At 42.0% G+C, this 27,856-nt stretch overlaps 4 protein-coding genes across 5 annotated transcripts in view; 2 read left to right on the top strand and 2 right to left on the bottom strand.

Moving 5' to 3' along the window:
- Positions 1–71: 71 nt before the first annotated feature.
- Positions 72–9,814, bottom strand: LOC110987856 (ubiquitin-conjugating enzyme E2 variant 2-like). The gene is made up of 4 exons (XM_022250972.2): positions 9,656–9,814; positions 7,075–7,217; positions 5,825–5,947; positions 72–3,738 (listed from the first exon to the last, which is right to left on the bottom strand). Exons 1-4 carry the CDS (start codon positions 9,657–9,659, stop codon positions 3,598–3,600), a joined length of 411 nt encoding a protein of 136 aa, XP_022106664.1. The 5' UTR covers positions 9,660–9,814; the 3' UTR covers positions 72–3,597.
- Positions 9,815–11,115: 1,301 nt separating this feature from the next.
- On the bottom strand, positions 11,116–16,840 carry LOC110987845 (protein NipSnap homolog 3A-like). Its single transcript, XM_022250955.2, has 6 exons — positions 16,609–16,840; positions 15,682–15,904; positions 15,119–15,283; positions 13,975–14,124; positions 13,305–13,379; positions 11,116–12,196 (listed from the first exon to the last, which is right to left on the bottom strand). Exons 1-6 carry the CDS (start codon positions 16,642–16,644, stop codon positions 12,114–12,116), a joined length of 732 nt encoding a protein of 243 aa, XP_022106647.2. The 5' UTR covers positions 16,645–16,840; the 3' UTR covers positions 11,116–12,113.
- A 31-nt stretch (positions 16,841–16,871) lies between these two features.
- Positions 16,872–25,387, top strand: psmb5 (proteasome 20S subunit beta 5). Its single transcript, XM_022250954.2, has 7 exons — positions 16,872–17,035; positions 19,020–19,167; positions 20,747–20,858; positions 21,707–21,806; positions 22,146–22,175; positions 22,649–22,853; positions 24,329–25,387. The coding sequence occupies exons 1-7, from the start codon at positions 16,892–16,894 to the stop codon at positions 24,421–24,423; spliced, it is 834 nt and encodes a 277-aa protein (XP_022106646.1). The 5' UTR covers positions 16,872–16,891; the 3' UTR covers positions 24,424–25,387.
- An 887-nt stretch (positions 25,388–26,274) lies between these two features.
- LOC110987831 (E3 ubiquitin-protein ligase Su(dx)-like) overlaps positions 26,275–27,856 on the top strand; it is a 29,898-nt gene continuing 28,316 nt past the window's right edge. Inside the window, exon 1 of one of the 2 annotated variants that reach the window (XM_022250938.2) lies at positions 26,275–26,430. The gene's annotated coding sequence lies outside the window, so the exon portion shown is untranslated. The remainder of the gene's footprint in view (positions 26,431–27,856) is intronic. The other variant, XM_022250939.2, reaches the window with a different exon arrangement.

Here is a 27,856-nt window from a genome sequence, read left to right as displayed (position 1 = left end):
CCAAATGCATTCACTGCCTTATACACCAAACACACTTCCACAAGAAATAAGTCCAAAAACTCACAGGCAAGTGCTTAGAAATATTTTTATTATTAAAACAATACCATTTACAGTAATTTGATTGGTATAGTGAAACACAATTTCTACATTCAGAGTAGGTTTAGTGACTACTGGAAATGCAAAATATAGCCCTTGGTTCTTGAGTACACTTTTTTTTTTCATAGGTGGATTCTCTAACTTCACACTGCTCTGATGTATGGTATCCCGGGTACCCCGTGAACCATAACACCCGTAATTACCTACAGACTAATTCATCAAGTAGAATCTGCTAAGTATGACTGGAGCACTGCGGCAACGAAGGGTTGCTGTAGCTTCCTCAGGGATAACTCAGACCCTCGTCACATTGATTAAGTGTATTAGTGAAACCACTGCTATTAGTTTTACACACACAAGAAATAATACAACAGATGAATAAATATTGAACGGTAATTATGTTCTAGATGACAGCATAATTTCATGAAACAAAGTAGTAAGCTACACTTAAAAAGGCCGAGGTGCATTGTACAAATAATTTTCTTTTTATGAGGTCAATGGTAAGAATAATTCCTCAAACTGAACGATACTGTTCTATTCCATGACGTAAAGCCGAGTGGAATGGAACATACAACACCTGAATAAATCCTCATTGTGTACAAGTTGTTCTCTTTCCTTTCTGGGTCCCGAATAAAATTGAGACATGAAGTTGTTCCCACTTCAACAGGTGCTCCTCAGTGTCTTGGAAATTTCTCTAATCATTCCATAACACACATGTATTTGTTTCTTTATATTAGAAGAAGGAGTCTTACATGTGAGTTTAGAAGTGTCTTCAACTGGTTGAAAACCAAGAGCTGCTTTACAGCGCTCAACCGTGCATGGGGTTTGCATGAAGTTGAGCTGCTGCACGGTGCAATCTGCACTGTGTTTAGAGGGCACAGGCACACCATGCACTGGGCCGAATATTTCATGTTTCATAATCTCTGCTATTCACCCATCAGGCGATGGGGATTATTCAGGTGTTCCATAATAAGGGATGGCAAAATCAAACAGACATCCAGGTATACTCTGGCTTTAATATAACCCTTATGTAATGGTATTTTGAAAATAATCAAATACCCGGTAATCACTTTCTTGTGCTACAACCCTGAACCCAGCGTAAAACTGACATGTTTCGTATTCAGATAGGTAGGGTGTGGAAAAGAGACCCCAAAATATTGGAACGCCTTCCCTCAAAAAAAAAAAAGATGTACTGTATCATTAAAATGGCAATCAGTAATACACACTCAACTACTCAGGAAGGGATGGTCTACATTAATTACTAAAAAAATTTGGAAAGTATACGAAATAATTGCCCTGAACAACATTAATCGTGGAAATCAAATGCAATACATCACTGGAGGACCGTAAAATAAAAAAATCTATCGAGTGGCTGTTGGACACTTTGATACGCATACGTGTAATGCAAATATGTTGGAGACAGTTGTGTGGCAGAATTACACAGCGCCCTCTCGTGAATGAATGAAGTCACGGTAAATTACCTTGAACAAGATTTCAACCACATCTTCAAATTCACACAAACTGTTTCAGGCAATGTTTGTCGATTTCTAAATTTCTGTTGTCATTTTTTGGGGGAGGGGGGGTTTGCAAGAATTTACAAAGGGGTTTACACAGAATGGATACTACAGGTACAATAACCAGAGGGCCACGCCTGAATCTAGAAGCACGGAGAAAGCATGAATTACAACTCCTGCCCCTTATCCCATTCTTTTGAAGTAACCTTTAACAAAACCCCCCATTGCTTAGAAAAGCTTTTCTTTGCATTGCTGCATGCCCTCTGTGCAAAGAGCTGTAATCAGGTCCTGCTGGTCAGGCTGCAAGTACACGCAGCAGGTGATGAACAAAGACTAAAGAACGGTAACGTCACTGTTGACATGTATACATGTGAAGCGCATGAACTGCCTTGCATGAAGGTGTCTTTTTATGATTACCCGTACATTTCCCGTGTTTCACGTGACCATGCGTGCCAGTAGTACAGAGGTGAAACACGGAAAACGGACATGGAACAAGTGGAGATTATGCAGACTGAGAACTTGGGAGAAGATGAATTGAGGCCTGCCGCGGCACCCATGTACACGTAGGAATATTCTCTTATGTGATCATGTCAACAAGAACCAATGGATTTGCAATTGATTGCGTCGACTAGTACGCTCCTGCCTACACAGTGGTGCTTCGGCAGCACTGCTTCATGGAGTCCAGCATTCTTCCTGAAAAGAACCCAGAGCCTACTGTCGAAATGTTAGTCCTAAACTACTAGGGACAAACCACTGGTTCTGGCCACAACCACACTTCTCAAGAGAGCTTGTTTCTTCATGGAGTCACCACAGGTCTTGTACCCATCACACCTTCCCTGCGCTAAGCTTCAAATCTTAATACCTTGATGACTTATGCCAGAGATTGACTGGCACTGGCCTGTGATGACTTCATTACAGCTCTGCTCTATGCGAACATCAAGATAATTATACCATGTATTGATTGTACATTGTATTTCAAAACACTCTCCCTATAGCCCAATGTTAGGGACATCCTAGTGACCCCCTCTTCCAACCACCCTAACACCACAAAAATAAAATTCTGAGAAAGTTCAACAGTAGAGCCAGAAAGGACCAGTTTTGCTCCGAAGAATGCCAGCCAAACTCAAATCAATCCAATACCATGCATGTATCTTCATCTAGAGAACGCCGTAGGAACCACTGCTCAATAAAACATTGGACATATGAACTCTGTATACAGGTACATGTGAGCCCTCGGGGGTGTCATTCACAGCAAGTGTCAGCCAAGGACACAGACTCGTTACCACAACTATGCAGCTAGGCTCAGTAGCGATGGGTTTATGCTCATTCAGACGACAAATATGTAGGTAGAGCACTGTGGGTCATACAAGGTTGCGATACCGTGTGAGCTTGTTTTGTGTTATTTGATGAAGCTTTCGACATATGGGCCTGCATGAGTGCCATGTTTTGTCTTGCCTATCGAAATTGAACTTGTTTTGGATTTCCAAAACGAGTCTTGTCTTTTAATAAGAACAAAGCTTGGTGGAATGTCTTTGGAGTGCCATTTTGAAAAGGGGAAGTTTGATTCAGAAAGCATGTTTTGTGGCGATCCATTTCACATAGCTCACATGCAATTTGCCCTGCTCCCATGAAATCATGCACAACATCAGCTGGACAAAGTGGAAAAGATGCCATCCAATCAAATGCTTCACTGCTGTCACATGATACCAGTATGATTTGGGTTTTACAAAAGTCACAAAAATGTAACAACTTCAAAGATCTGATGTTTCAGCAATGCAGAACAAGTAACAGGGTATCAGGAGTTGAAACAGTAACAGTGAAAAGCATACAACTCTTTACAAGGAGTGAAACATAAGACTTAAAGCGAAGCAAATTGTATGTGTCACTGATTTGTCCTCCATTACATGTACGTGTATGTTGTCTTAGTACGCGATGTCTGCTGCATGTTATGCAGGGTGGTGGGTAGCGGTCTCGACATAAACCATCATCTTCAATATGTGGATCCTTCAGGAGGTTGTGGTAACTTGGCATTTTCTTTTAATCCCATAGATTCCCGTATGTTTGTCAGCACAGTCTTTAAAGTGTTACTCGGCTGCCAGTTTGACAGCGAGGAGAACATCCTTCTGTCAACCTGGAGTTTGCACAAAAGGAAGGGAGAAAAAAAAAAAGGAAAAGTCTCTTTAGATGGTAAAAGTAAGCAACATTAATACCCGAACGAACATGTGGCCCAAACAGTGGATAGTTTGAAACATCTAGTCCACCATTTGGAATCAGCCCCCTGGGGTATGGTGGCATCACTGGTTATTAGTACAGAGGGAACCATTCACTTGAAAATATTTGTGGGAGACATCGTTGACTGTGAATGCCGTAAGAGTTGCCACAAGTGGCAAAATGTGAATAATGATGAGAGTGTACACATTACAAATAGTTCAACTAGGGATTGCTTAAGGCTACTGCAGAGGTGCACTGGTAAAAACCAACTGACTAATGGTTGAACTTAAGTTCATGCCCGAGCTTGGTCTAAGTTTAACACAAATGTGTGCCACTTTTACACATCATTGATCCACATTCCTTTTACCTAACAAGATCCTCCAAGGTCAGGGTTGATGTGGCGTGAGGGTCCATCACCTTGTTTCCTGAGCACAGATCAAATGTTTTGGTACTGCACAACAGAAGGGGTAACGGGCTCAGCCTTTGAGCCCTGTCCAAGTTACTTGGCTACAGCTGGCAAAATGGGAAGCAACTGGCTTTGGGGTGGTTCAAAAATAAGTTAACCCAAGTCTCAGTAATTGTCCACCCATTTCCAGATATTCCAGAGAATTTGAAGTGTTGACGAGTAGGGTGTTTAGCAATAATCCTGAAGAAATGGTACATGTAGGTGTAGCCGCATGGGATCTTAAAAACACAATTGAAACGATCCAGCAACCCACTTTTTTTTTAAGGAGTTGAGAGGTATTTCCCAATTTGTCCAAAAAAAATCTATCGGGCAAGTATGGACCATTTTTTAGATTTAGTAACATCGCGGAACTCTCTTTTCTTTGATGAATGTGAACGGTAGATACAGATTGAGAATGCTTTGTAAGGCCACGCTTATCAAGTCTGAAACGGAAGCTTGCCCTTTTGCCAATGCCTGGCCGCGACGCCAAATCCAGAGTGTACAGAAAAGGCTCTCAATTACAGTGAACGGAGTTAGACAACGAACTGAAGATGCCTTCCTTGCAATTAACGGATCAAGCTTAATGCAACATGTAGTGCAAGCTGCAAGACATGCAAGCTCAAGGCGTCCAGATGTATTGCAAGCTAAGGGCAGTAAAGAAGCTTCTGGGGACGAGCCAGTTTTGTACACGCCATCTGCAACGGACCACATCTTGAGATCCTGTTTAGCTGGATCGACCTTCTCTTCAGGATTACTGTTGAACGCCCGACTCAACAACATGAGGCAAAAAAAGATTTTCAGGAACTTCAGGAATTGGGCAAACAATCACCTTGAACTTGGGTTAACTTAACTTTTTTTGAACCACTCTGTAGTAGACCTGAACCAAGTCAGACTTACATGGTGCTCTTCCCAAGTCAGCCATCCCTTCAGCCCGTACGCACTACACGGGCGTCGTGCTTGGCCCGGCAGCTCGCATAACCCTTACAAGGCACCCTCATTTAATAGCCTTTACTATACAACGTGTAAGTCCGACTTGACGGATAAGCCAATCGGACCCCTGGTCGGTGATATTATTCATAATTGCATATGAACGACATGATCTTGCACAATGTATACGGAATTTCCACCAATCAAAGCAGTCAGACTTGTAGACTCGTTCATTATAATGAAGGTATGAAAGAAGTAAAAATAAGTCCAGCAATGTGATTGGCTGCTACCACTTTTGATAGATAAGCCCATTCGCTGGGTACAAATGGTTGTCAGATTCGTCAAGTTGGGATTTCTGAACTGAACTCATAGTAATAAGTGGACACAAGAGGGCGCAAAGCGAGTAACGGCGCATGGTCTCGATATGTATCCAAAGCAGAAACAAAGATGTCACAGAGATCCAGACTTGAGTCAAGTCTAACTCTGTAGAGGCCAGAGTCACTTCCCATAAACATCCATGTACATGTACAAGTACATGTAAGTACCACTGTCAGCTACTGCCAAGAAGGCTCAGGCAAGGATTTTGAAAGAGGGTTCAGGAGGGTTTCTTTTGAAACCAATGAACAAATCTTACATGGCCATGCGCATCGACACCATTCAGGTTGACCCTAGTAGTGAAGCGCACTTCGGGAGGCTGTTTAGGATAATAGCTGCCACACTCCAGTGTCAAATTATACATACGATTTTCAAAAGCAGTCTGCAATAACAACAAAGAAGAGAACAAAGTTCAGAATCAAATGATATGAATAAATCAGAACAGAAGATTGCACGGTGAAATTGAAATACATATCCTTCAGACAGGAGATCTACACGCAAATGTACTACATTTTTAACTACATTACCGCAAAATCAAAATTACCTTAAGTCCCTGGATTCAAGGTAACTTCTATGACAAATTGACAATCCTAATTTGTGCAAGCAGAGTACACAGAATACATGATACTGTGAAAGCAGAAGAAATCCAATCCCTCATTTTGAGTGCTGTGTCTACGCTCAGCATCAAAAGCACTGTGTCTACAGACCGTGCCAATCCCCCTTCTCCAACTCGTCCAATAGAGGGGTTTGCATGGCTGCCAATTGCAGGCCTGTGCCTTGTTCCACTGGGTACGTGTGAAGGAAGTTTCCCTGTGGAACAAAATAACTGCCCTGCAAGATGGCTACTGCGCAAAGCCTCTATACATACAATGACATAAGGGTACTGATACAAGTACTGTGGTAGGAATTTGTTCACAGCCAACAGTAACCTCTTTCCTGTGTTGGTAAAACTGATTCACTCCTCACAATTACTGAGCTGAATGCCACTCACCAAAGTTCTGCTGCAAACACAGAGTGCTTCTACTGTTACACAATCTAGACTATAATGTTGGAGTGAGGGGTGACATGTACATGTATTTGATTCAGAGCTCTAGCTGCTTTGAACAGAAAGGTGTGCAAACCAGCAACAATCTTCGACAACAAAGCACGTAACACCACTGAACCACTCTGTTCATGAGTGGTAGGCAGGTTTGCTGTTTGAACACTAGTACATAACAAGCTGCGTGTGGTACCCAACTCAACTGTTGCAGGTTGTCATGACAACAAACATCGCTCCAAGGCAAAGACTTGAAGTTACAGGGCATCAAAACACTGTCGTACTTGCATGTTTATCAAAAGCGAGGCATACATGTACATGCATGATGCATGATATATCTTGTTGTTAAATATCAAAAAATTGTATTTATTAGCTAAACATTAAAAAAGTGTGGATGGCCAGATCACTGTGAAATGATAGAGTCCACAAGTGGTAGAGGGCTTCATGGAGATCTATACACCTGCAACACTTACCCGAGGAGGGCCCAGGATCATGCCAGACCAATTAATTAGCAGGATGTCATCATCACGAAACAATCCCCAGCTCACAAAACCTTCACCGCCCTTTTGACCTTCCTCCAACTCTTCCAGAAGACGGAAGTTGCGAGGCACAACAGCTGTTCCCCAAAACAAAATAGACAAGCAAATAGAACCAAGTTACGTCACCATGTTTCCCAAAGCAGTGTAGGCCTACATGTATGTTTCCACACCACTAAGTGAACTGGCAGGATCGACATTATGCACGTTGCATACATGTACAAGTAGCTTGGAATGACAAAGTGAAAATGCTCTGAAGGTATGGCAACATTGAAAATGATCTTGCAGGGTCACAGTAGTGGAAGCTACATGCCAATTTTTAAAAAGGCAGTGGATTATTGGTCTGTGAACTGCTCCTGGATATGCTTTTGCTTCTGTATTTCTTCGCGTAGTTAGTGCGTACAGCAACAGACACTGTGAGGCACAGTCCTCCTGCAATGCACCAATTACATGTACACTGTACAGACTGACTTTAAAAGCAGTGATGGCAAAGCGTTTCTTCATTTTTAATGATGGAGGTTCAGTGGCAAAAGCCTCTCTGGGCCATTATATCCATGTTCTATCATATCCATTTTCTTTTCCTATCTTTTCCTTTTTTTCCCAGTCACCCACAGTTGAAAGCCAAGTGATGATTGGGCCAATTACTTCAATTCCAATGACCAATCACAGCTCGACTTTCATTTGCCGGTGACAGGAAAACAACAAGGAAAAGATAGGAGCTATGTTGTGAATGGTCATACTGTCATGCTGCTGACTGTGATTGAGAGCGTACATGCTGCTGATTTTCTGCTGCTCGGATGGGCAAAATACTCAGGAATTTTACCAATTGAATATAATGAGATATACGGTGAACGAACCTCCTCATCACACATCCAACCTCACCAAGAAAGCATGTGTGAAGTTTTGTTTCACAAATATCTGTGATGGCAGAGTAAGTTGGCACATTTGAAACAGCCACAACTGTGTCATGCGAGTTTGTACAGAGCTATCTGTAAGGTTTGTATAAACATTACAGTTCTGGAAGTATCCATAGAGGTGGCTTGCATATGAGTTGGTTTGCGTTTGAGTAGGAAAGTGTTTTGAGAAGGCCAAACTGCATACAAGTTGGTTGTAAGACCAGTCCTAATCTGCGCAGATAATGTTGAGCGTGATCTTTGAATGTCCGCAATTTCTGTGCTTTGAACTGTGCAATTTTAAAGGGAATCATAATGGTTGGCGTTCAACCGGGCCCAGCCCATTTCCTTTGAAGGCTAGTCTCCAGCTATCTGACACCAGTCAAGATGGGAAACTGTTGCCTTGAGTAAAGGCTAGGATTCCAGTACAAAAGAGTAATAATTTTGGGGGTCATTTCAAAATCCTTATTTTGCTATTTGTCTGGGATCCTGCTTTTAATTTTATTGCAGATCTACATATACGGCTCTAAGAAAAGTCCAAATTAAATATCAACAGGGAAATTTAATTACTTTCACATGGCAATAAGACTGTGAAGTGCATCAAGATTTTAGTGTGATGCACTATACAAAACTGTGTTATCATTATTACTATTATTATTAACATCAAAATTCTTGAATGGCGATATTTCTCATGGCCGGCTGGCATGGCGTACCATGCTCCGGCCACATAACATAAGTCCGTGCTACGCAGTACATCACGCACGAAACAGACTGGATCAAAATCATGCAAAAAGTGTGTGTCAGTCTCTTTTTCTTGTGACAGTTGCCTGTGGTTCATGAATCCATGCAATTTTTGTGCAGTTGTCATGGTAATATCTGTTGTGATAAGTTTAATTTTATTGTGCACACAAATTTTAAATTTGTGCAAAGTTTCAAAGATGCACTCAACATCTGCACTGCATGCAGTATTGTACCCCAGAACTGTGGTATCCGACTCACCACACTCACACAAACATGACGAACGTTCGTGGAAGCAGGGCGGATGTCGGACCAGACAGTTCTGGGGGTAGCATTGCATTGTGACTAACGTCCAGGGTGTGAAAGTCCTCCTAGCCTACTCCGTGGAATTTTTTCCAATAGTTTATTCTCACATTTTTACTTGACGAAGACAGCAAAAAATGTCATTCACAAGTGCCTTGTATCTTGAATTCCATAAGCGTGGAGTTTTGCAGAATTTCCTGCAAAATATATGTACATTGTAGGCATACGTTGTTGCAGGCGTATTTAGTAATTTCAACACAGCATGGAATTCAGGATACAAGGCACTTGTGAATGACATTTTGAGCTGTCTTTGTCAGGTAAAAATGTGAGAAAAAACTGTTGCAAAAAATTTCGCACAGTAAGAGGACTTTCATACAGGCTGGACGTTAGTCGCAATGCAATGTAGACGTCGGCCAACCTGGGCTAGGGTAGCAGCGGCACTGCCATTGCCTTGCATGCCTTGGCAGTACAATGTTGACCAATGTGACCAGACCAACCTACAATGTAAGCCTACCAAGTCTACTCTACGGTGGAAAAACAGAAATTTCATGCAGAAATACACTGTGATAACAACGGAAACTCACCCATACTGATATCCAAAGTCTTAACTCGCACAAAATGCAGAACACATCACCCGTGGCACACTCTCTACAGCCAGAGCTACCGGTAGCATGCAACTTGCAAGTTTCCTCTTCCAGCCGGCCAGAAGTAAGGCCGCTTACTTGGCTCAGGCCGGCCTAAAGCACAGACGTAGACAATAATCCTTTCTGTCACTGCGGCTATGTTGCACGCGCGGCCGCTGCTCCATCGAGGGTACGGCTGTGAAAGCAAAGCCACAGCCGTAGAACACTTGATTCGGACACCACAGGTTCTGTCGAGTCACAGCCTGACGCAAAGCCGGCAAAGCATAAAAATCAAACCGACTATGAAGAGCGCCCTCTGTTTTATGCCTGGCTAAGCAGGCCGGACGCGCGTTATCGAGTAGCTTCTGTTGCGCCGGCCGGCGCGGCTAGGACTGCATCACCGTCGCAGCAATCAATGCATGCAATCACCCTTTAGGAAGCCAGCAGCAGTTTGGGTGGGGTCTAAATAAGGTTATGTGGGCAGGAAGTGCAGAGTTTGTGCCTTTTAATTCTTATTTGTTTCCTCCATTTCTCTGGCAAGGCCTCACATCCACCTCATTCATATCAACGGTTTCTCACCGTGACTGAAACTCGAAAGAGTGAACATGAGTGAACATTTCAAAAGGGTTTCTTCAACACTTTGAAAGTTTCAGGTTGGGCGACTCTATAGCCGTATGCTTTAAATATGACTGCGAGTCGATATCCAGATCAACTGAAAACGAGCCTTCGTATACCATATCATCCATCCACTCATCACACTACTAACTGGCCTCAATAATTAATACAAAAATACTGTTTTGCAAATTGGTGATTTTTCATCCCCTCCCCTTCCTCCCCTTCCTAATTCCCTCATTTTTTCTTTTCCTTTTTTTTCCCGGAGAGGCAGGGAGCAGGGCCCCCTACAACACTCAAAATGGTAAATTGCTGAATGATACTAACTTACTTTGCTCGGGAAATTCTTGTGCTTTAGAGCTCCACAAAATTGCCACCCCTCTCCTAGTTTTCCTTTCTCGTCACTCTTTGTTGTAGCCCTATTATGGGCATCTCCAAGAGTTTTTGCGGGGGGGGGGGCAAACCACTTTTTTCCAGGGTAGGAATCAATCAGTTTTGGTTTAGTGAGTTGGTGATTTTCATCCTCTAAATGTTTTTTTTTATTTCTGTTACTTTCCAATTTTTTTTTCTTTGGCTACTTTTAAAGTTTTTTTCCCAGGGATAGGCAAGTGAGTCCATTAAGACTTTTCAAAAACAGTTTTCTCTTGCAAAGTATTCCACTGCTAATAAAGTATTACTTTTCAGTTCATAGTTAACCCTAACAGTCCTCAATCCTTCACCTCTTGGAGGACTGAGGACTGTTAGGGTTAAAGAAATTCCAACATCTAAATATGGAATGACAAAAAGTCTGCAGTTCATCAATGTGCAACTATATTTGTACACATGGTACTTGATTTTATTCTCAAGGTCTTTCATTAGGTCACACTTTCTTCTAAGTTTTCATTGCCAGGAGGTAGTGTCAGGGGATGGAATCAAAATCAATTCAATTAACTTTCAAATGGAAAACAGCCATGCTTCTGTCTCAATGGGTTGATAAACAAGGACACAGACTACAGACCCAGAGAGGATTTTTAAAAAAACACTTATGCTGTGAGATTTTACCATAAACTAGTGTAGATTCCACAATTCAGTACCTTTTTGTGCTGTTATTGTGGTAATAAGAAGTTTCGCAGAAAAAATAAAATAAAAAATGGCTAGAACTGAATTTGTTAAAAACATTAAACGAGCTAATCTGCAACCCAATTAAAACAGGTGGCCTTAGAATTCTGTTTCCATGATTAGAAAAAGTCTTTAAAACATACCTTACATTATGACATTAAATTTCGAAAAATAGAATGCACAGAACACTACAGTATGATTTTATTAACAAATTTGTATCACATATTAGGTGTGCAGTGGTACATCACGTGGAAGTTATGGTCAGTTACTGGCATTTTAAAAAGTCTTTAAAATATATCTGATCTTTCCTATACAATAAAATTCTTGAAAATAGACAGCATACTTTACAAGGTGACTTTATAAACAAATTACCAAAAATGAGGTATACAGTGGGCAGTGGATACATAGAAGTTATGATCAGTTACCTATAGTTTTTAAAATCGAGTATAAAGTGGGGCAAATACACCAATCATAAGTACAAATGAATGCACAAAATTTACTGTTCAAAGAAATGTAGAGATGGTTGACATTTTCTTAATGCCATATAATGCCACTGATTTTGCCACATGAGTGATTCCAACAAGCTTCTCCCCATAGGAGATTACGCACTGTAAATAAATCTAAAATTCACGAGGCACTCTCCATTTTTCCGAATGAAACCTAGGACTGCTTGACGGGATTTCCCAGGAGGAATGCACTGACACCAATTCTACTTCAGAGGAGAGACTGGAAACGGAATCATCAGCTTGTTTGAAGTGCTGATCACGTGATCATTCAGCTCTTTGGTATAATCTGAAACAGGACAAAGTCAGAAGGGACAGGGTTCTCACTAATCCTCCTTTCTTTCTGATTTTCCTATGCACAATGGGGTCGGTGGCAGAAAATGGGTGAAATAAAAATGCCTGAAAAATTACTATCATGATCTTGACAGAAAGCAATTTGGGGGATTCCTCATCTGCACTTTACATTCACCAACACCACTATGCAAAGAAAGCTACGAGAAAAGAAAACACCGAGTCAGTTTTGTATTTCAAAATGAAAAGGTTGTTCAAGAACACCTGATGTCATGCCACCTTTGAACATACCCACTTTGTGTGAGTGGGCCAGCACCGTGCTGATAGGGCCGGCTTTGCATGTGTACTGACATTCTCAAGTTGAGTACCAAACTGGCTCATTGGTGAAATCATCAAAAATCTGCAGTCCTACATGTAATAACAGCAAGGATATTGTTTCTTTCACTGTACTGACATGCCAACATTTGGGGGAAGAGTGGTAGGCTACTGAGCCTATCGTACACTTGTGTGAATCAGGCTAGCAAAACACAAACTTCTGTTTACAAACTTATGGCATCAGATGCGAACAATCAATACATTATTTCATTGGTGTCCAACATATGGAGCTTCTTACCAGGAAACAGTGCTTAACAAATTCATATCCTAAACACTGAGAACCAGTTACAAAGCAAAACACATATCACATTGCATTTTGGCTGGTAGGCAGTTTTTGCTAAGCGAGTGTTCCCAGTGTTAGCATTCTTCTGAGGTTAGACTCTCTGTGAAATTGGCAACTGGTCCCATGGCACATTCATGCATGTATACACATCATATGCCATTTAGACTGCTTACTAGTTTTGCTAAGGACAGCTACATGTATAGTGTGCTCAGTAAATTTCTGTAATAAGCAGAACCCAATTTTGTTACTCTGCATGCTATGCAGAGAGTTTGGCACTGCTGATCACAGTTCCAAGCTTATAGCACAGGAATCTGAAAATAACCAGATATACTCATGCTCAAATTGCTAGCAAATGTGTGAAACATGCTAACCATTACTCTTCGCAGGGATTTTCTGCCTGAACAAGTACTGACCAGAATTGGCCCAACATTTTTCAATTTTTCTGTACCTTTGGCAGACTCCATCAGAGCAATGTTTGTTTCGCGTCTTCTGTCCATGCTCTCATAACTCCATAGATGATAAACTACAAAGATTGAAGAGTAAAATTTACAATTTGATAATGAATATTTTGTTTTTGAAAATCAGACGTGAGACAATACAAGCACCAAATGCATTGCCAAAGTTGCCTCGCCAAGTTTTGATTGTGGTGTGCCGGAGGCTTATCTTCAATCCTCCAAAATCACTCATCTCTGAGGTAAAAAACCGGGATAGCTCTGGGGTCTCTTGGAGCTGAATAAATGAGTTACATTGTAAATTACGTGCTGGTTCCCAATCTACTCACTGGAATGTGAAGAGGGGACTGGTCTCAACCATTCCCATCACTAAATAAACTTTTAAAACTATTATTCTCAAAGTGGTAATATGAACGACACAGACTGCAACAGGCAATTGTTGGTTTATTTTTTTTTTTTACTTGAGGTTATGTGTCAAGAACGTACAAAGCAACCCTCGGCATATTCTACAACAATGCTTATGAACTTTCCACGGGTATCAGATCCCATGTAAAACAATGATAACTAAACCCCCTTGGTGGATTTTGAAGGATCTAGGAAGCTAAGTGTTTGAAATACAATCTCAATTCCCTCTTAGACTACTTGATGCTAATTTGGTTTTCTTACTTCTGTTATTGTGGCCAACATCGGTGGAGAAAAGCCCCATCAGTTTGCCACCCCCGGTTGTCACGACAAACTCCGCCCGCTTGGAGATCGCTTGCATCAGGAGATCCTCACTGCCCGGTTTGGCTTCAGACTGGCAAAGCTCATACACACCTGTTTGTACAGAGCACCAAACACTCAGAACCCCATTTCTTAGGTGGTACTCACAACACCCCCTTGAAAATTTAAGCTTCACTGAGGTCAGTTCCCAATAGTATCTGCCCCGAGCTGAAGTGCAACGTCAACGGCAAAAGAAAGACAAATGGTACCAAGTTTTCCAAATGGGTTCTTGCACGCATTCAGCATACACGCGAAGACCAATCATGCCAGGCTATGTTCGTTGTGCGTACTCAGCATGCTCTGCATCAAACGTGCATAAACTTGCATGCTTATGCAGTGAATAAGGCCGTGTCCGAAACAGGCTTCCAGAGCTGCGGCTAGGTCTATTGTCTACGCGTCTCCATGCATTTCCAATGGAGCGAAGACCTAGACCAAGCTCTAGACAAGAGATTCGGCTGCAGCCTATGTACCATATGACTATCCATTTCATTTCAAAACACACCTTCTTTTGTTCCTGCTTGGAGCGGATTATTTTCCACTTGAAAACCGATTGAAAATGCCTGCTTCGAACAACGTGGTAATGAATTTCTTTCTTGGTTCTCAAAGGTACAACAAAGCTCATGTATTTGGAGTTCATTGGAACATGACAGACAGTCAAGAAAAATAGTCTAGGTTGACAAACTAAATGTAGGCCCAAAATATTAATCAGTTACTAAATCCATTGACTCGTGCATCAAATGTTTGGTTACATCTTCCTATTTGATTCACCTGTATCAAATTCACTACCAGCCAAAAATCTCAAACATTCTCAACTAGTGGAAAATGAAGTTTAACTACAGAGACAGGTTGTAGTTTAAAGCTACACACAGTGCATTCAATGACTTGCCAAGACACTTTAGCGAAACCATCCTCAAGACAGACTGCAATTACAGGCAATTTTGTTGATTAATCCTTCCATCAAAAAATTAGCGGATTGAAAAAAAGATTGAAGGGAATGTGAATGTTTCTTTTTTATTATCATCACCGTGATGCCAAGACCAGCACCCACCTCCCTCTGCGACAGGGGAATCTTCCACTTGTTTCAATGAAGATGCCAAGAGGACGGTGTTTTCCTGCTTCACAAGGAGAGGTGTGATCTTGCTAAAGTACGACTCGTTCCATGTCTGGTCCGCAGCGAGCTTCTGCCGGACTCCAGTGCGGTGGCCAAAGCTATCTGTTTGGTGGAGGAAATTCTTTGAATCAGCTTCTGGTGTCTGTACTCATTCAAGGGATACAGGAATGGAGAAATATCTTCCCCTTAAAGAATCTTCAAGTAGATACGCTGGGTGCAGGCAATTGATCTGCACATCACCTGCACAATCACTTCATCTTGTCGTGTGAGATCTGTCAATAATGTCACCTTCAAATGATTGCTTTTTCTTCCTAATTCACCGTTTGTGGAAGGTTGCTTCAAAAAGGAAAGCAAAGTCAGAGATCCCTGAAGGATTGATATAGCGCAGCACTAGATCATGAAATCATGCTGATCAATCAATCATGCCCAACACATACATGTACACTTGTCAAAAGCCAGTGCTCTGCAAAGCCCCAATTAGAAGCATGTTACCACATTACCAAACTCCCAGATGTGATTGACTTCATTGATTCCTCCAAGCTCCGTGACCCAAAAGCCATACAGTTTGGAGAGAGCAGTCCGCAGGTGCAATTTCTCCTTAGTCAGGTCCAGATATTCCCGGAAGTGGGCCGGTTTGAACGTGTACGTGCGCAGCTCATAGATCTTGCCAGAGCTCATCGGGCTTGATGAGAAATTTCTGCCTGGGATGATGAGCGCCGGAATCTGACAATCAAAAAGAGGTGTCGGATATACTACATGCTTGAATAATGACACCCAGGGATATCCTGAGTCAGGGAATTCTGTTCACACCATCCCCTCTGAAGAAAACAAAACGAAATCCTACGTTGAGTCAAGGAAAATTCATTGATGAACTTAAAAACAGCAATAGGAGGTATTTTTCTGGAAAGAGTTCCATATACGGACGCCACTATGAGACTGGTCTGAAAATTTTTTTGTAAGTTTTTCTAAGTTTTTTTAAGTAAACAACTTAGTTTTTCCCTCCTAATTTGAACTTTTCTGGACATGTGTTTGCTTTCTGAATAGGTCGCTGTAGGGAATAATTACTGGTGTCTGTATATAGAACCCTTCCCATTCTTCTTCTTGTATAGGTTAAGTAAAAATCATTTCAACATCAAATATTTTGGGGCAATATAAACTTCTACATAAACAGTTAGTACGTGATCCTCCAATGTGCACTGCCACTACACTGGCGTCAAATTGGCAGCCAATTCATGGACTGGTTCATCTACAAATGTAACTTGATGAAAGTAGAAAAAACACAACAGACAAATAACCTTACAAAAACTTAAAGTTTATCTAGTAGGCCTAACTCTCCGGCCCTAAACTGAAGTCAGAAAGTTAGCCTGCGTGATCATGTACATGTACATGTACGTGTGAAATAAGCCTAGGCCTACACGTATTCTTACCTGCTTTAGTGCAGTCCTGCACACTAAAGCAGTCATTTTTGAAGCAGCGTGAATGATTGCGAGACAAGATCACTGAGACTTGACAGAAGACCAGTGCTAGCTGTTGGCCTGGGCCGGCTGGAGAGAAGAAGAAGTCAGAATGACAGGGACTTTGGGGCTATTTGTTTAAGGCAATGGATGTAACAATCGCTTGCTGCAGACGACACCAACACACCTACTTTCAATAAGCCAACTGCAGAGGGCGCCCGACATGCATGATGTGCAAAAATCCAATTTATCAATCATGGCGCTCGAGAATGTATGCGGCCTTAACTTCCACAAAGGGTCGGGAGGATTTGGAGCAAAAATCCGACAGTGTACGGACGTAAACTTGCTGCAAGATGACCCTTTAGAAAATCCGAAATTTACAGTTCCAGCAGTTGCCGAGGTTTGCTTTGCACTTGTTGTAGTTAGTGTAGCAGCCTAATCCGTTGGGCTCAACATTAGTAGTACTAGTAGTAGTAGCATACGAATCGCCTTTTTTAACATGTTACCATTGTATACCAAATATTAACCTAGTACTTTCGTCATGTTCGTAGTAGGCCCGTAAATAAAAAAAGGCGATTTGTAAATTGTTGAGTCCAAGTTACTTGGACTCAATGGCATAGCCAGGATTCTGAGCGGGGGCTTCACACTAAAGTGGGGCTTAGTAATACTAATAGTAGTAACTGGATTATTGGACAAACAAGTAGGCCTACCATGGAGGAAGGAGGGGATCCTTCCTCCATGGACATACGAGCCTAGGCCTATATATGATAAAGCCTGAGGGCCTATGGCCTGTAGGGTGCAGTCATGCCAGTGACACTGGTCACATCAGGATATTCTTGTGGTCAATGTTCCATTTAAAATTATTGCACTCACACCTTGGCAAAGGGGTAACCCAGGTGGACTCCCTGACTGTACTACGTCTCGGAGGGATAGTAATCAAATGAAAACAATGTGCAATCTGGGTTAGGCAAAGGGGCAACTCTCCATTCACTTTTGTACAGGGATTTGCATGCTTTCTTCCTTTTTTCCTGCAACATGATAAAAAATAACTGAAACCATTTCGGTACAGTGTGGGAGATATTCATAGGGCATAAAAACATGTAGCGAAATTTGGGGCACATTTGACATGTTTGATAAGAGTTTAGTCAATAAGCCCTAATTCAGGTTTTTCTCAGTCATAGACCACAACACTATATTTGCCCCTCTGAGTTTCAAGTGTGACATATGGAACATCCACCAACTGACCAATCAGAGAGAAGAAACCAGACTCTGTGATGTCATCCCAACTGTGAGAATGCATGTGATGATGTGTACGCTAGGCCTACAAAAGAAGAGAAATTTTCCCTGTGTAGGCTTTTCCCCAACAGCTGACTTGGATTTTGTAGGCATCAATAATGGCATCCTCAGGACTAGGAATGTGGGTTTGAAAATGTTTCCGTCTCTGAAATGCAAGTGAGGGGGCGACTGGGGGTTATGATTTTTCCAGGGGGAAGGATAGGACTGTGATCCACACTCTATGTGACTCACAGGTCCTAATTTTGGGGGATTGTAACACTGTGGGACGGTTTCCTGACCAGCACAAAGCTCGGTTGCTGTGGCTCCAATGAGTTGTACACCGGTCATTCACTTTAAAAGAGAAAGAATTCCGTATACGGACATGACGGATGCCACTTATCATACTCCGCAATGACAGAATACTCCGCAACATGAAAATGACTTCCAAGACATGAACGGTCAAGGTCAAAGCCAGGCTCATCTCAAACATTGTCTGTGCAGTGACGTATTCTGTTGGCTGCTTTGATGTTGCGTGGCTTCAACTAATATGAGGTAGAAGCGAAGTGGGCATGCTGGGATAGATAAGTTGTGCAGTATTCTGTAATTGTGCCCACTTTTCTGTCTGGAACTTTACTTCCAGAACTGTAAGTTTTTTATAAACCTGAGAGATAGACATGTGCAGCTCATATAAACACAGTTTTCGCTGTTTCGATTGTGCCAACCTACTCTGCCATCACAGATACATCTATGCATGCAACAAAATGTCATACAACCCTTCCTGGTGAGGTTATGTATTTACTGGGCATGTTTATTCACCTTGTATCTCATTAAAATGGTGAAATCTACGAGTATTTTGCCAATCCACACCCCTGAAAATTGACTCTCTTGATCATTGTCGGTAACACGACAGCTTGATCAATTGCAAAATGGCTCCAACCATTTTCTTTTCTTCCTGTCACCCGCAACTGAAAGACGTGCTATGATTGGTCATCGGCATAGAGGCAATCAAGCCAATCATAGTGCAGCTTCCATTCGAGAAAGTTGAGTGAGGCTATTCGATTTACATGTACCAGATCCAAATCTAATATTAAATTCATCCCAATTTCCAGCCTGCGGAATTCCTGAAAAACTTCTCGGGAGGGGACGGATCCTCTCCAAAGATTGAGTTCCTCCATGGGACCACCACGCTGGGTTTCAAGTTCCAGCATGGAGTCATTATAGCAGTAGATTCCCGGGCAACAGCCGGCAACTACATCGGTGAGTGTGACAAACAAGGGACAGTTTCATTTGTATTTCACATAGCTAAAAAACCCTGGACACAAAAATGCAAGAGACTTGTAATATGGGGGAGCATTCATGGAGCTTCACATTTACAAGATAAAGGAAATTAATACACTTTGCAAACTGAGCTGAGCACCGGTCATAGCAGTTGTATGTAACATATGTTGACTGGTAACCCAATATAATTTGGCTTTGGAAAATCTTGGCAAATCTAGGCTGTTTGTAAATAGCATGTGTGACAGTGTGTAGTGTACATTGGCATCAATAGGTGGGGCATTTGGGAGTACTTTTAAAGATTCTCATCCCAGCCCCGGTTCAGAAATAATCCTTGTCAGTTATACAGCAATGCAAATACATTTCTGAAAATCAAATTGTAACCGGACAGACCTGAAAAAAGTTCTTTATTTGCTGATCCAGTAATACTTTTTCAATTTTTTTTTTCTATTTATTAACCCTCCTATGGTTTTACAGCACAAATGTGCACAAATGCCCACAGTCACTGGTGAGCATGTAGTTTCTATATGGAACTCAAACATGCACAGGTTCAGTGTGTACACAGTAGGTTGTCAGCACAAAATGACCCAGGGTCTTTTGTGCAGTCCTCTTCACTGCATTTGGTTTACTGCACAGTTATGCACATGAAACAGTGAAGCACCGTTGTTGGGCAGCACAAAAGTGCAATCTGATATTCCTGTGAGGGACAGTTAGTGCAGTGCACAACACAACACAGCTGTGCTTCTTTGAGGTGTTTACCAAGTGACCCAAAGAGTGACTTCAGCCTAGGAGGGTTAAATATGTCGTACATATGGCATGGCAAGACTTGACCTGTCAGTGTCACCCTTCGCAAGTTAGACATTCCCCTAAGACGTGTGCCTCATATCTGGCATATATGCGTGTGTGTAGTATACCACAGGGCATTACACGGTGAGAGGAGTCCAGTGTTGTAGTCGGTACCATCGCAAGACCATGCATCAGACCATTCAAAAGACCATGCATCAGACCAGACACAAGACCATGCATCAGAGCAGACATAAGACCATGCGTCAGACCAGACATAAGACCAGTCACCAGTGACAGGGCGAACAATGACAAAGGATTGCTTTTGTTGCAGTTCATTTGAATAGCTTGTGGCTTGAATTCAGACAGGAGGTCTTGTGTTGGTCTTGTGTGGTCTTGTGAATGTCTTAAGTGGTCTCGACTACAACACTGGAGGAGTCATCTGAGATTTCTGAGATGTCACTCATTGTATACATGCACATGGCGCATGAATTGCACCTGTATACCTGTAGCTGAATTACACGCAGTGTGCAGTTTGCGTTCATATTTACTGCTCGTTGGCATATTTTGTATCAACAAACAGGCCAAACGGATGCACATGCTGGTGGATCATATGTGTTTGGAGTGTTTGGTTTGTCCAAGGATTGGAATGCTCTGTGATATTTAAGTGTCACAGTGATTGGAAAATGCTTGTGAACAGTTGTGAATAGCTTAGTTGGGTGCACACTGCCATTTCTCAACGTATGGACCTCTTTTTTATTTATTTCCTGATCCACAGCCTCTCAGACAGTCAAGAAAGTTATTGAAATCAACCCGTATTTGTTGGGCACCATGGCCGGGGGAGCTGCAGACTGTATGTTCTGGGAACGCGTTTTGGCAGAACGCTGCAGGTAGAGCAGTTTGTTTTTGTTGAACTAGCTGATATGCATCAGGTCAGCACCCCAGAGATAAGTGAACAGATTTATTAGACTGTTCTCTTGATTTATCTAGTAAATGAAGCCTGCGGCAGATTAATTATCAATCACTGGTCTATAAGACTTAAAGGTTTTCATGGTGAAAGAAACTAGATTTATAGTAAAGATTGCGGTAACACCATGTATTTATCTCTTCTTTGAGTATGTGTGGTTCTGAGAAGAACCGGGGAATAACCGGGGAACTCGAAACGTCGAGTTATTCCCCGGTTCTTCTCAGAACCACACATACTCAAAGAAGAGATAAATACATGGCGTTACCGCAATCTTTACTATAAGTCACTGGTCTCCTTTTAAAATGACATCTCTTGGGCAATCCCAACATCGAGAAATCAGCTTGGGAAGTAAAAAAAACCTTAACTGCGTCATCACCTGCATAAATAGCCCCAAGCATAAAGATAAGATAAATTGTCTCACTTCTTGATGTACGTTTTCCTGTACATGTATTTGTAAATTGACTTTCCATCAGCAGTTGTTAATGTGAGATGACCAAACAGTGATCTCTACCTTCTAGTACTTTGTAGCAGTGCAGGGTTCCAGATTACAAATTGTAAAAAAACGGCCAGGAGTTGTTGCTATTTGAGTAACCTTTCATAGAACATTTTTTTTTCAGCTTAAATATTGCTGAAGGCTATTTTGTTTTACATCGGAAGCTTCTCAGATTTGCGTTACTATTTCCAACCTCCAGCTTAACCGCTGTGGTTGAAGCGTCACGGAGGCAAGTCGATAACCTTTTCTTTTTTGACAATTGCATCTTCTCTTCCCAGAGTTTACGAATTGCGGAATAAAGAAAGAATATCGGTAGCAGCGGCCTCAAAACTGCTGGCCAACATCTTGTACAACTACAAGGGCATGGGACTGTCCGTGGTAAGTTCAGTAGTCCAGCCGCAAAGCTGCTGCATTTGGGTCTTTCCTGCAGTTGCAGGAATGAACCTGAGGAACAAGTTCAGGTTTTTGTGCACAACGAGCCCTGATTCCTGAACACTTGTTCAGGAATCTGGGCAAAGGTAATGCTGAATACCTTGTACTTTCTAGTTGACTTGAAGCATTTCAGGGACCAGAGATGAGTTGGCGGCGTTATCCGAGCCATACTTAAGTATTGTCTTTTCACCGGTGTACATTTACTGCAATAACAAGGCACAGACGTCCAAGCAGTGCATTATTAATTCAATATCTTTGTTTTCTCCTTCGGATTTCTCTCTCCAGGGAACAATGATATGTGGTTGGGACAAAACGGTAAGTTTTTCTTCAAGGTCAGGATTTGGTATGACTTGTAGATTTTGAACACAAACGATTCATCCTAACTGCTGGCATGGCCACACTGCACGGTTGGAACATGCCATTCTGCAGGTGAACCCATCGATTGACGTCCTGTCCGTCCACAGTCACGGTAAATTTCTGACCCCGGGGGGGGGGAGCATGCGCAAGGATTTATTCAGACGGGATATTTAAGAAAGTTTTCAGGTTCTACAGGGATTTCTTTCAAGAATATATTCAGGAATTGTACAAAGCAAATACATGTATGAATGTTTCGCATTCATGGAGTGGAAGACACAATTCCATACAGTTATGGATGAACTGTTCCAATCGAACCTGTCATTTGGCTGTTTTTGAAATCACCTTTTCTCACCACGTAAAATTTTCTCACCACGTAAAACCATAACTGTAACATCGCTAGTACACGTGTAACATGTGCCTTACCCTTACAGGGACCGGGCTTGTACTATGTGGACAGCGATGGCAGCAGACTGACCCACAAGCTCTTCTCCGTTGGGTCCGGCTCGCCATACGCCTATGGAGTCCTGGACAGTGGCCACCGAGATGACCTGACCGTGCCAGAGGCCTACGAACTGGGTCAGCGAGCAATCTACCATGCCACACACAGGGATGCCTACAGTGGAGGCGTGGTCAACCGTAAGTCCCATCCACACTTTGACTTAATAGTGTGCAAAGCCATGCCACAGGCAAGAGTACGAAATTGCAATTTTAGGGCATTTTGTTTTCCAGAGACACAGTTGAGCTTAAAATTCTAGATATCTGACAGACTTTCCAATACAACTACATCGTTTTTGTTTATTTGGAATACCTGTCGAAAGGTATTTGACCAAGTGCTTCCCTTTGGGGATACGTTTCCCATGGCGTAGTTACTATCTCGCGAGTGCTTTATTGAAGTTGGCCATGATGTGCTAATATTTTAAGTAACTTGGAGTTGAATAAACATGTTTATGATTACAGACTCCATGTTGCGTGTGGTTGGGCCAAAATAAGACTTTCTGTTTTCACTCAACCTGCGGAATATTTTCACTTTTTTCCACTCACATTCTGTTCACATGTAAGCCATGCTTACTTTTCGGTCCCCTTTTGGCAAGATGCCCTGAATAGCTGCTGCATTGACTGAACAAGACGAATGTGAGTCACACACGAGCAAGACCACCCACCCTTACATATATATACTTGTGGGGTATTTCCTTTGTTCTCGTGTACAAAACTCCCACACAACACAGAAAAAATTTCAAATCACTGCCATTTCAACCAAATTCAGTTTACTTGGTTGAAATTTCGACAGTATGTCCCTTATATAAAGCACTTCATGAATGAATGGCACTTGAAAATTCCTCCTTTTTTAGTAAATTTGAAATGTCTATTTTGTGAAATTCTTGTGGGGTACCACTTTAGTACCCCACAAGGATCAAAACTTGCCTTGTGGGGTACCTTCCGGTGTCCCACAAAGCACCATGTACAAGCGCACCCAAACTCACACCACAGTCATGGGGAATTACACGTATGTTGAATGACAGTTAGTGCGTGGAGAAATTTTGTTACAGGGACAAATTTTGGTTCCACAACTTGGTCCCAAATTTTTTAACCGAAGAACCTGCCCCCCGCAATGTGCGACTAGCCATGGCATGCAGTCAGACTAAGGGTGGGACGTTTACACGTTTAAACATTTAAACAAAACAGTTCCAAATCCCCTTACAGATTTTCCCAAATGTTTAAAGAACCGTCCCTTTAAGAGGTTTGATGTTTTGATTGTTGCAGTCTGGCATTCATTTTTATTGTAAACGATGCCTGTCATTCACTGTTTTGTTTTCCCTTTTAGCATTCATATAATTTTTAAGAAAAAATTCTAAAACAATAAATATTGCTTGTTTTAAATGCCCCATCATCAATCTACATTTTTACATAGGTTGGACCATGTGCCTTCTTGAACTATGTAATTATGCATGTATGAAGACACTAAGGTTGGCAGCGGCGGCCTCTGTAAAGTGTTGGCTAAATGTTGAAACATTCTGACAGTGTCAGCGAGTTTTTGTAAACGTTTTTCAAATCAAAGATAAATTCCCACCCTGAAATCAGACCAATAAATGTGTTTTCTTTTCCATTGACAGTCTACCACATGAAGGAGACAGGATGGGAGTTTATCTCACAGACAGACACCAAGCTCCTACACTACCAATACCAAGACGAGAAAGAAGCCAAATAGAAGCAAGAGGGTATTCCTCAGGAACGTCCCCAGAAATGCTTGCATTTGTTGGCCAGGACAACCCCTTTGGAGAGTCGACGTAGAAAAATCATAACATATTAACTGTGTCCACTGTCTAGGCCATTGAATCTGAAAATGGCATGTGTCCCGTCAACGGATGTCATTCCAGTTGCATAGTCATCCTTTTATTCTTCATTCAGTACTCAATTTAGCTTTGGTATTCTCTGGACATCTCCGAAATCCTCCAGTGTTCAGGAATCAAGTGTGTCACATTTCTCTACTTTATCTCACAAGGGTTTCATATCCCAAGTAAGGTAATACAGTGTTGTGAATTTGCTCTGCCATCCTCAATCCCAGAAGATCCTTCAAAACCAAATAATGGATTACAAAATAGTACAGAAGATACAGATGGAACAGTTTGTAGACCCTGTTTTGTTTCTTACAGTCATCTTTTGTACACGGAAAGATTTTCTTAAAGGCCGTGTGGGATATGTCTTTTGTTTTGGTGACTGCGAAGATTTAAACATTATTTTGGTAAACCATTTCCAGTTTGGTAGTGGAGATGGATTAAACACCCCTGAGTATGTCGGATGGCTACATTTTTAGACTTGGTCAAGACCCAGAATTGATAAGAGGGGGAGAGTTGAAATACTGAGGCCAGCAACAAGCCGTATTACTGGAGTGACAACTTTCAAAAGAGTTTGGAAAATTTTCAAGTAGGAAAAAAGGAGCATTGGGAGTTTTTTTGATTAATCATAGAGGAGCAGTGTTAAACTGCCTTTGGCAGACAGTGAAAACGCTAAATTGAAACAAAGGAATGCTACATGTCAGCCTATCGGTAAACTTCATGCAACCACAGTTTATCAAAAGTGGAACACCCCAATGTCTTTTGTGAGTTTGTTTGTATTTGCTAATTTGCTCAGTGAAACAAATAAATTTGTTTTTCCCTCGAGGCTACACTTAAGAGTTTGTCTCTTCAACGAGCAGCGAGTTTTTGTCATTTGGAATACTATGAGAAGTAACATGCGTGGCACTCACTCAGGAATGAAGAATAGCCTCAGCCCCACCCAGCAGAAAATAATTCACCCACAATATGCTTAAAGCTGTTTGCCTTCCTGTGCCAACTGAACACCCCCCCCCCCGCCTGCATGACTTACAGAGAAGAAAATCAGCTGGAAACTGGGTGCCTTAATTGATACACTCCTGAAAAGGAAGATTTGAAAGTTACACTTTGCATAGATATAGCTGAGTAGGCCAAAATATTAAAAAAGACAATTAACTTTTTGATTACTGTTGTGTCAAAAATTGGTAGGTGTGGCAACTAGATCACAGTTGCTTTGAGTGTAATACCCATCACGATTATGTGGCAAAGGTGGAACCCCCATGTGATGCCTAAGCATTATTTATGTCTCATACTATGTACCCTTAGAGATTCCCAAGCTTCCGCGCTGTACCTGCATCCAGGCCCCCTGAAAATCTGAATGGAATTCCCATTATTACTAACATATACAGCGCACAGGAAGACGCAAAGGGGAGTTCCCCTTTGTCACATATCGCGCATCATCATGTTGGGTGACTAAGCTTTAAATGGAGACAATGAAAACTGGTGAGTGACGTCATTTCTATTTCCATTCATCGACCTTGCGACAAAAAAACAATGCAGTGGGTGGAGCCCGCTCAACCCCGGTGTGTGTCCGTGCGTGTGCGGGATAACTGGTACAGGTGCGGTACTGCACGTGAACACGGAGCCGGCCATACAGATGAAGGAGACCGCTAAAGATAAAGGGCGCCAGCACACCATCAAGCTGAAGGCGACGTCACCGGTTGGTTCTGTTGTCACGTGACCTCACGGGTTGGTCACCATCGATCAAACGAGTATATGTACGGTACACATTGCACATACACGTACATGTACAGTGTACGTATAATGGCATTCGAATAAGGGGAATTACGTATTTAACTTATAAAAGTCCTCAAACTATAATGCGAGGGAAAGAAATTGAAGCGGTAAGTGAATCCCACATCATAAAACTTCTTTCTTATGTGGATTTTACAGGCTGTTGTGATCGAAAATGTACAATATAGGACAGAAAGTAATTTACATGTTGGCCTATTGTCATGATTTGATCAGCAAATGTGTCACCAAGAATCTCGCTGACAACTGCTGCTGTGTGGTGACGTAGGCCTGTTCCTTTGCTTTTTTTTTTATCATGGAGGACATGGAGGAAGGAAAACCAGAAAACAGTCTGTAGCTGTACTGATGTGTTGCAAGCTTAATCTGAATAGCTTCCAAGTAAAGCTTGTGTTGTGCCGCTTGAAAATGTGACACCACCACAGGCAAACCAGTCATGCATGTCACAAGCCTTGTCGCAAGTAAGGAAAAAGGAGCAAACTTTGCCCCTTTTTCCTTCCCACAATGCCTTTCTACCATGTGAACGTTGTGCAAAATCACCCATGCAGTATTTTCAATAGGGCTTATGGCAGTTAACTTGAAGTTCTACAGTCTATGATCGATGATGTACACATGGTGGTCTACACACTGTACACTGTATGTATTGGCATCAGCCTGGTATGGGGCAGCGCGGACATCTGGGATTATCGCAAAATGATAGGTGCTGCGTGAAAACAGCAAGCGACGTACGCACGCACCAGCCAGTCCCAGGATCGGGTTATACAATTTTTCTTTTATCTGCACGTACGCATGCGCTCGTTGCAGTTGTTGTGTGGTTGCTACCCGCATTTTTTGTGAAACTCCGGATGTCCGCGCTGCCCCATTGCCTGGCAGAGGCCAACTGTTTCATCATCATAATCATGGCCCCCGTTTGTTTTCAATATGATTTTACATACACCCTAAGGGGTTAAGGTTAAGTGGCTACATACATGTATGTGTAGTCGTATGTTACATTATATGAGTGAAATGTGTAGTTGGTTGGTCAGTTGTTACTTGAAGAACTCCAAGTCAACCAGTGGATTCAAACATATTTTACTCAGATTTGTTTCTGTATGTAACAATTTACCAGCAAGTAAGCAAAGGAAAACACTCCTTGCTTTTCCGACATGTTGTTATGACATTGACAGGGGCAGTTTTGGGTAATAAAATCAACAAAATGGTTAGGTTACCTGTAATCAGCGGTCAGGTTGCGGGTACCCAGGTATTAGGCATAGTCTTAGTAACAGTGTGACCAATTCCACTTTTGCATTGAGTTCTTCCAACATTGCCATTGGTCACTGCACATTTTCTCAGAATTTCCATATCCACTCCCGATCATTTTAACCTGTGTGAAACACCTGAATCCCCAACACATATCTAATACCGAAGACAAAAGCAGTACATGTATTTCTTGGGATCAAGTGTGAAATCGTTCCCACGCAGGCTCAATTTTACATGCTACACCGTGCACATTCACAGCAGGGTATGAATGCATTACACGTG

This window comes from Acanthaster planci, linkage group LG06, assembly GCF_054643075.1.
Source record: "Acanthaster planci isolate LZ-2023a linkage group LG06, COTS_SCS, whole genome shotgun sequence".
Lineage (NCBI taxonomy): Eukaryota > Metazoa > Echinodermata > Asteroidea > Valvatida > Acanthasteridae > Acanthaster > Acanthaster planci.
The sequence above is the reverse complement of the archived record's forward strand: the minus strand, read 5'-3'. Positions and strand labels throughout refer to the sequence as shown.

Bases quoted from the DNA above. Each gene is read 5' to 3' on its own strand.
- LOC110987856 (XM_022250972.2), bottom strand. The intron at 5,948-7,074 runs GTAAGTGTTGCA...TTGTTATTGCAG, and splicing joins TGATCCTGGGCCCTCCTCGG to ACTGCTTTTGAAAATCGTAT. The intron at 3,739-5,824 runs GTAAGATTTGTT...TGCAAACTCCAG, and splicing joins GTGTCGATGCGCATGGCCAT to GTTGACAGAAGGATGTTCTC.
- LOC110987845 (XM_022250955.2), bottom strand. From the start codon at position 16,644: ATGACTGCTTTAGTGTGCAGGACTGCACTAAAGCAG. The intron at 14,125-15,118 runs GTGGGTGCTGGT...CTGTACAAACAG, and splicing joins TTCCCCTGTCGCAGAGGGAG to GTGTGTATGAGCTTTGCCAG. The intron at 12,197-13,304 runs GTACAGAAAAAT...GTCCTGTTTCAG, and splicing joins TCTGATGGAGTCTGCCAAAG to ATTATACCAAAGAGCTGAAT.
- psmb5 (XM_022250954.2), top strand. From the start codon at position 16,892: ATGGCGCTCGAGAATGTATGCGGCCTTAACTTCCACAAAGGGTCGGGA. The intron at 17,036-19,019 runs GTTTGCTTTGCA...CCCAATTTCCAG, and splicing joins CAGTTCCAGCAGTTGCCGAG to CCTGCGGAATTCCTGAAAAA. The intron at 22,854-24,328 runs GTAAGTCCCATC...TTCCATTGACAG, and splicing joins CAGTGGAGGCGTGGTCAACC to TCTACCACATGAAGGAGACA.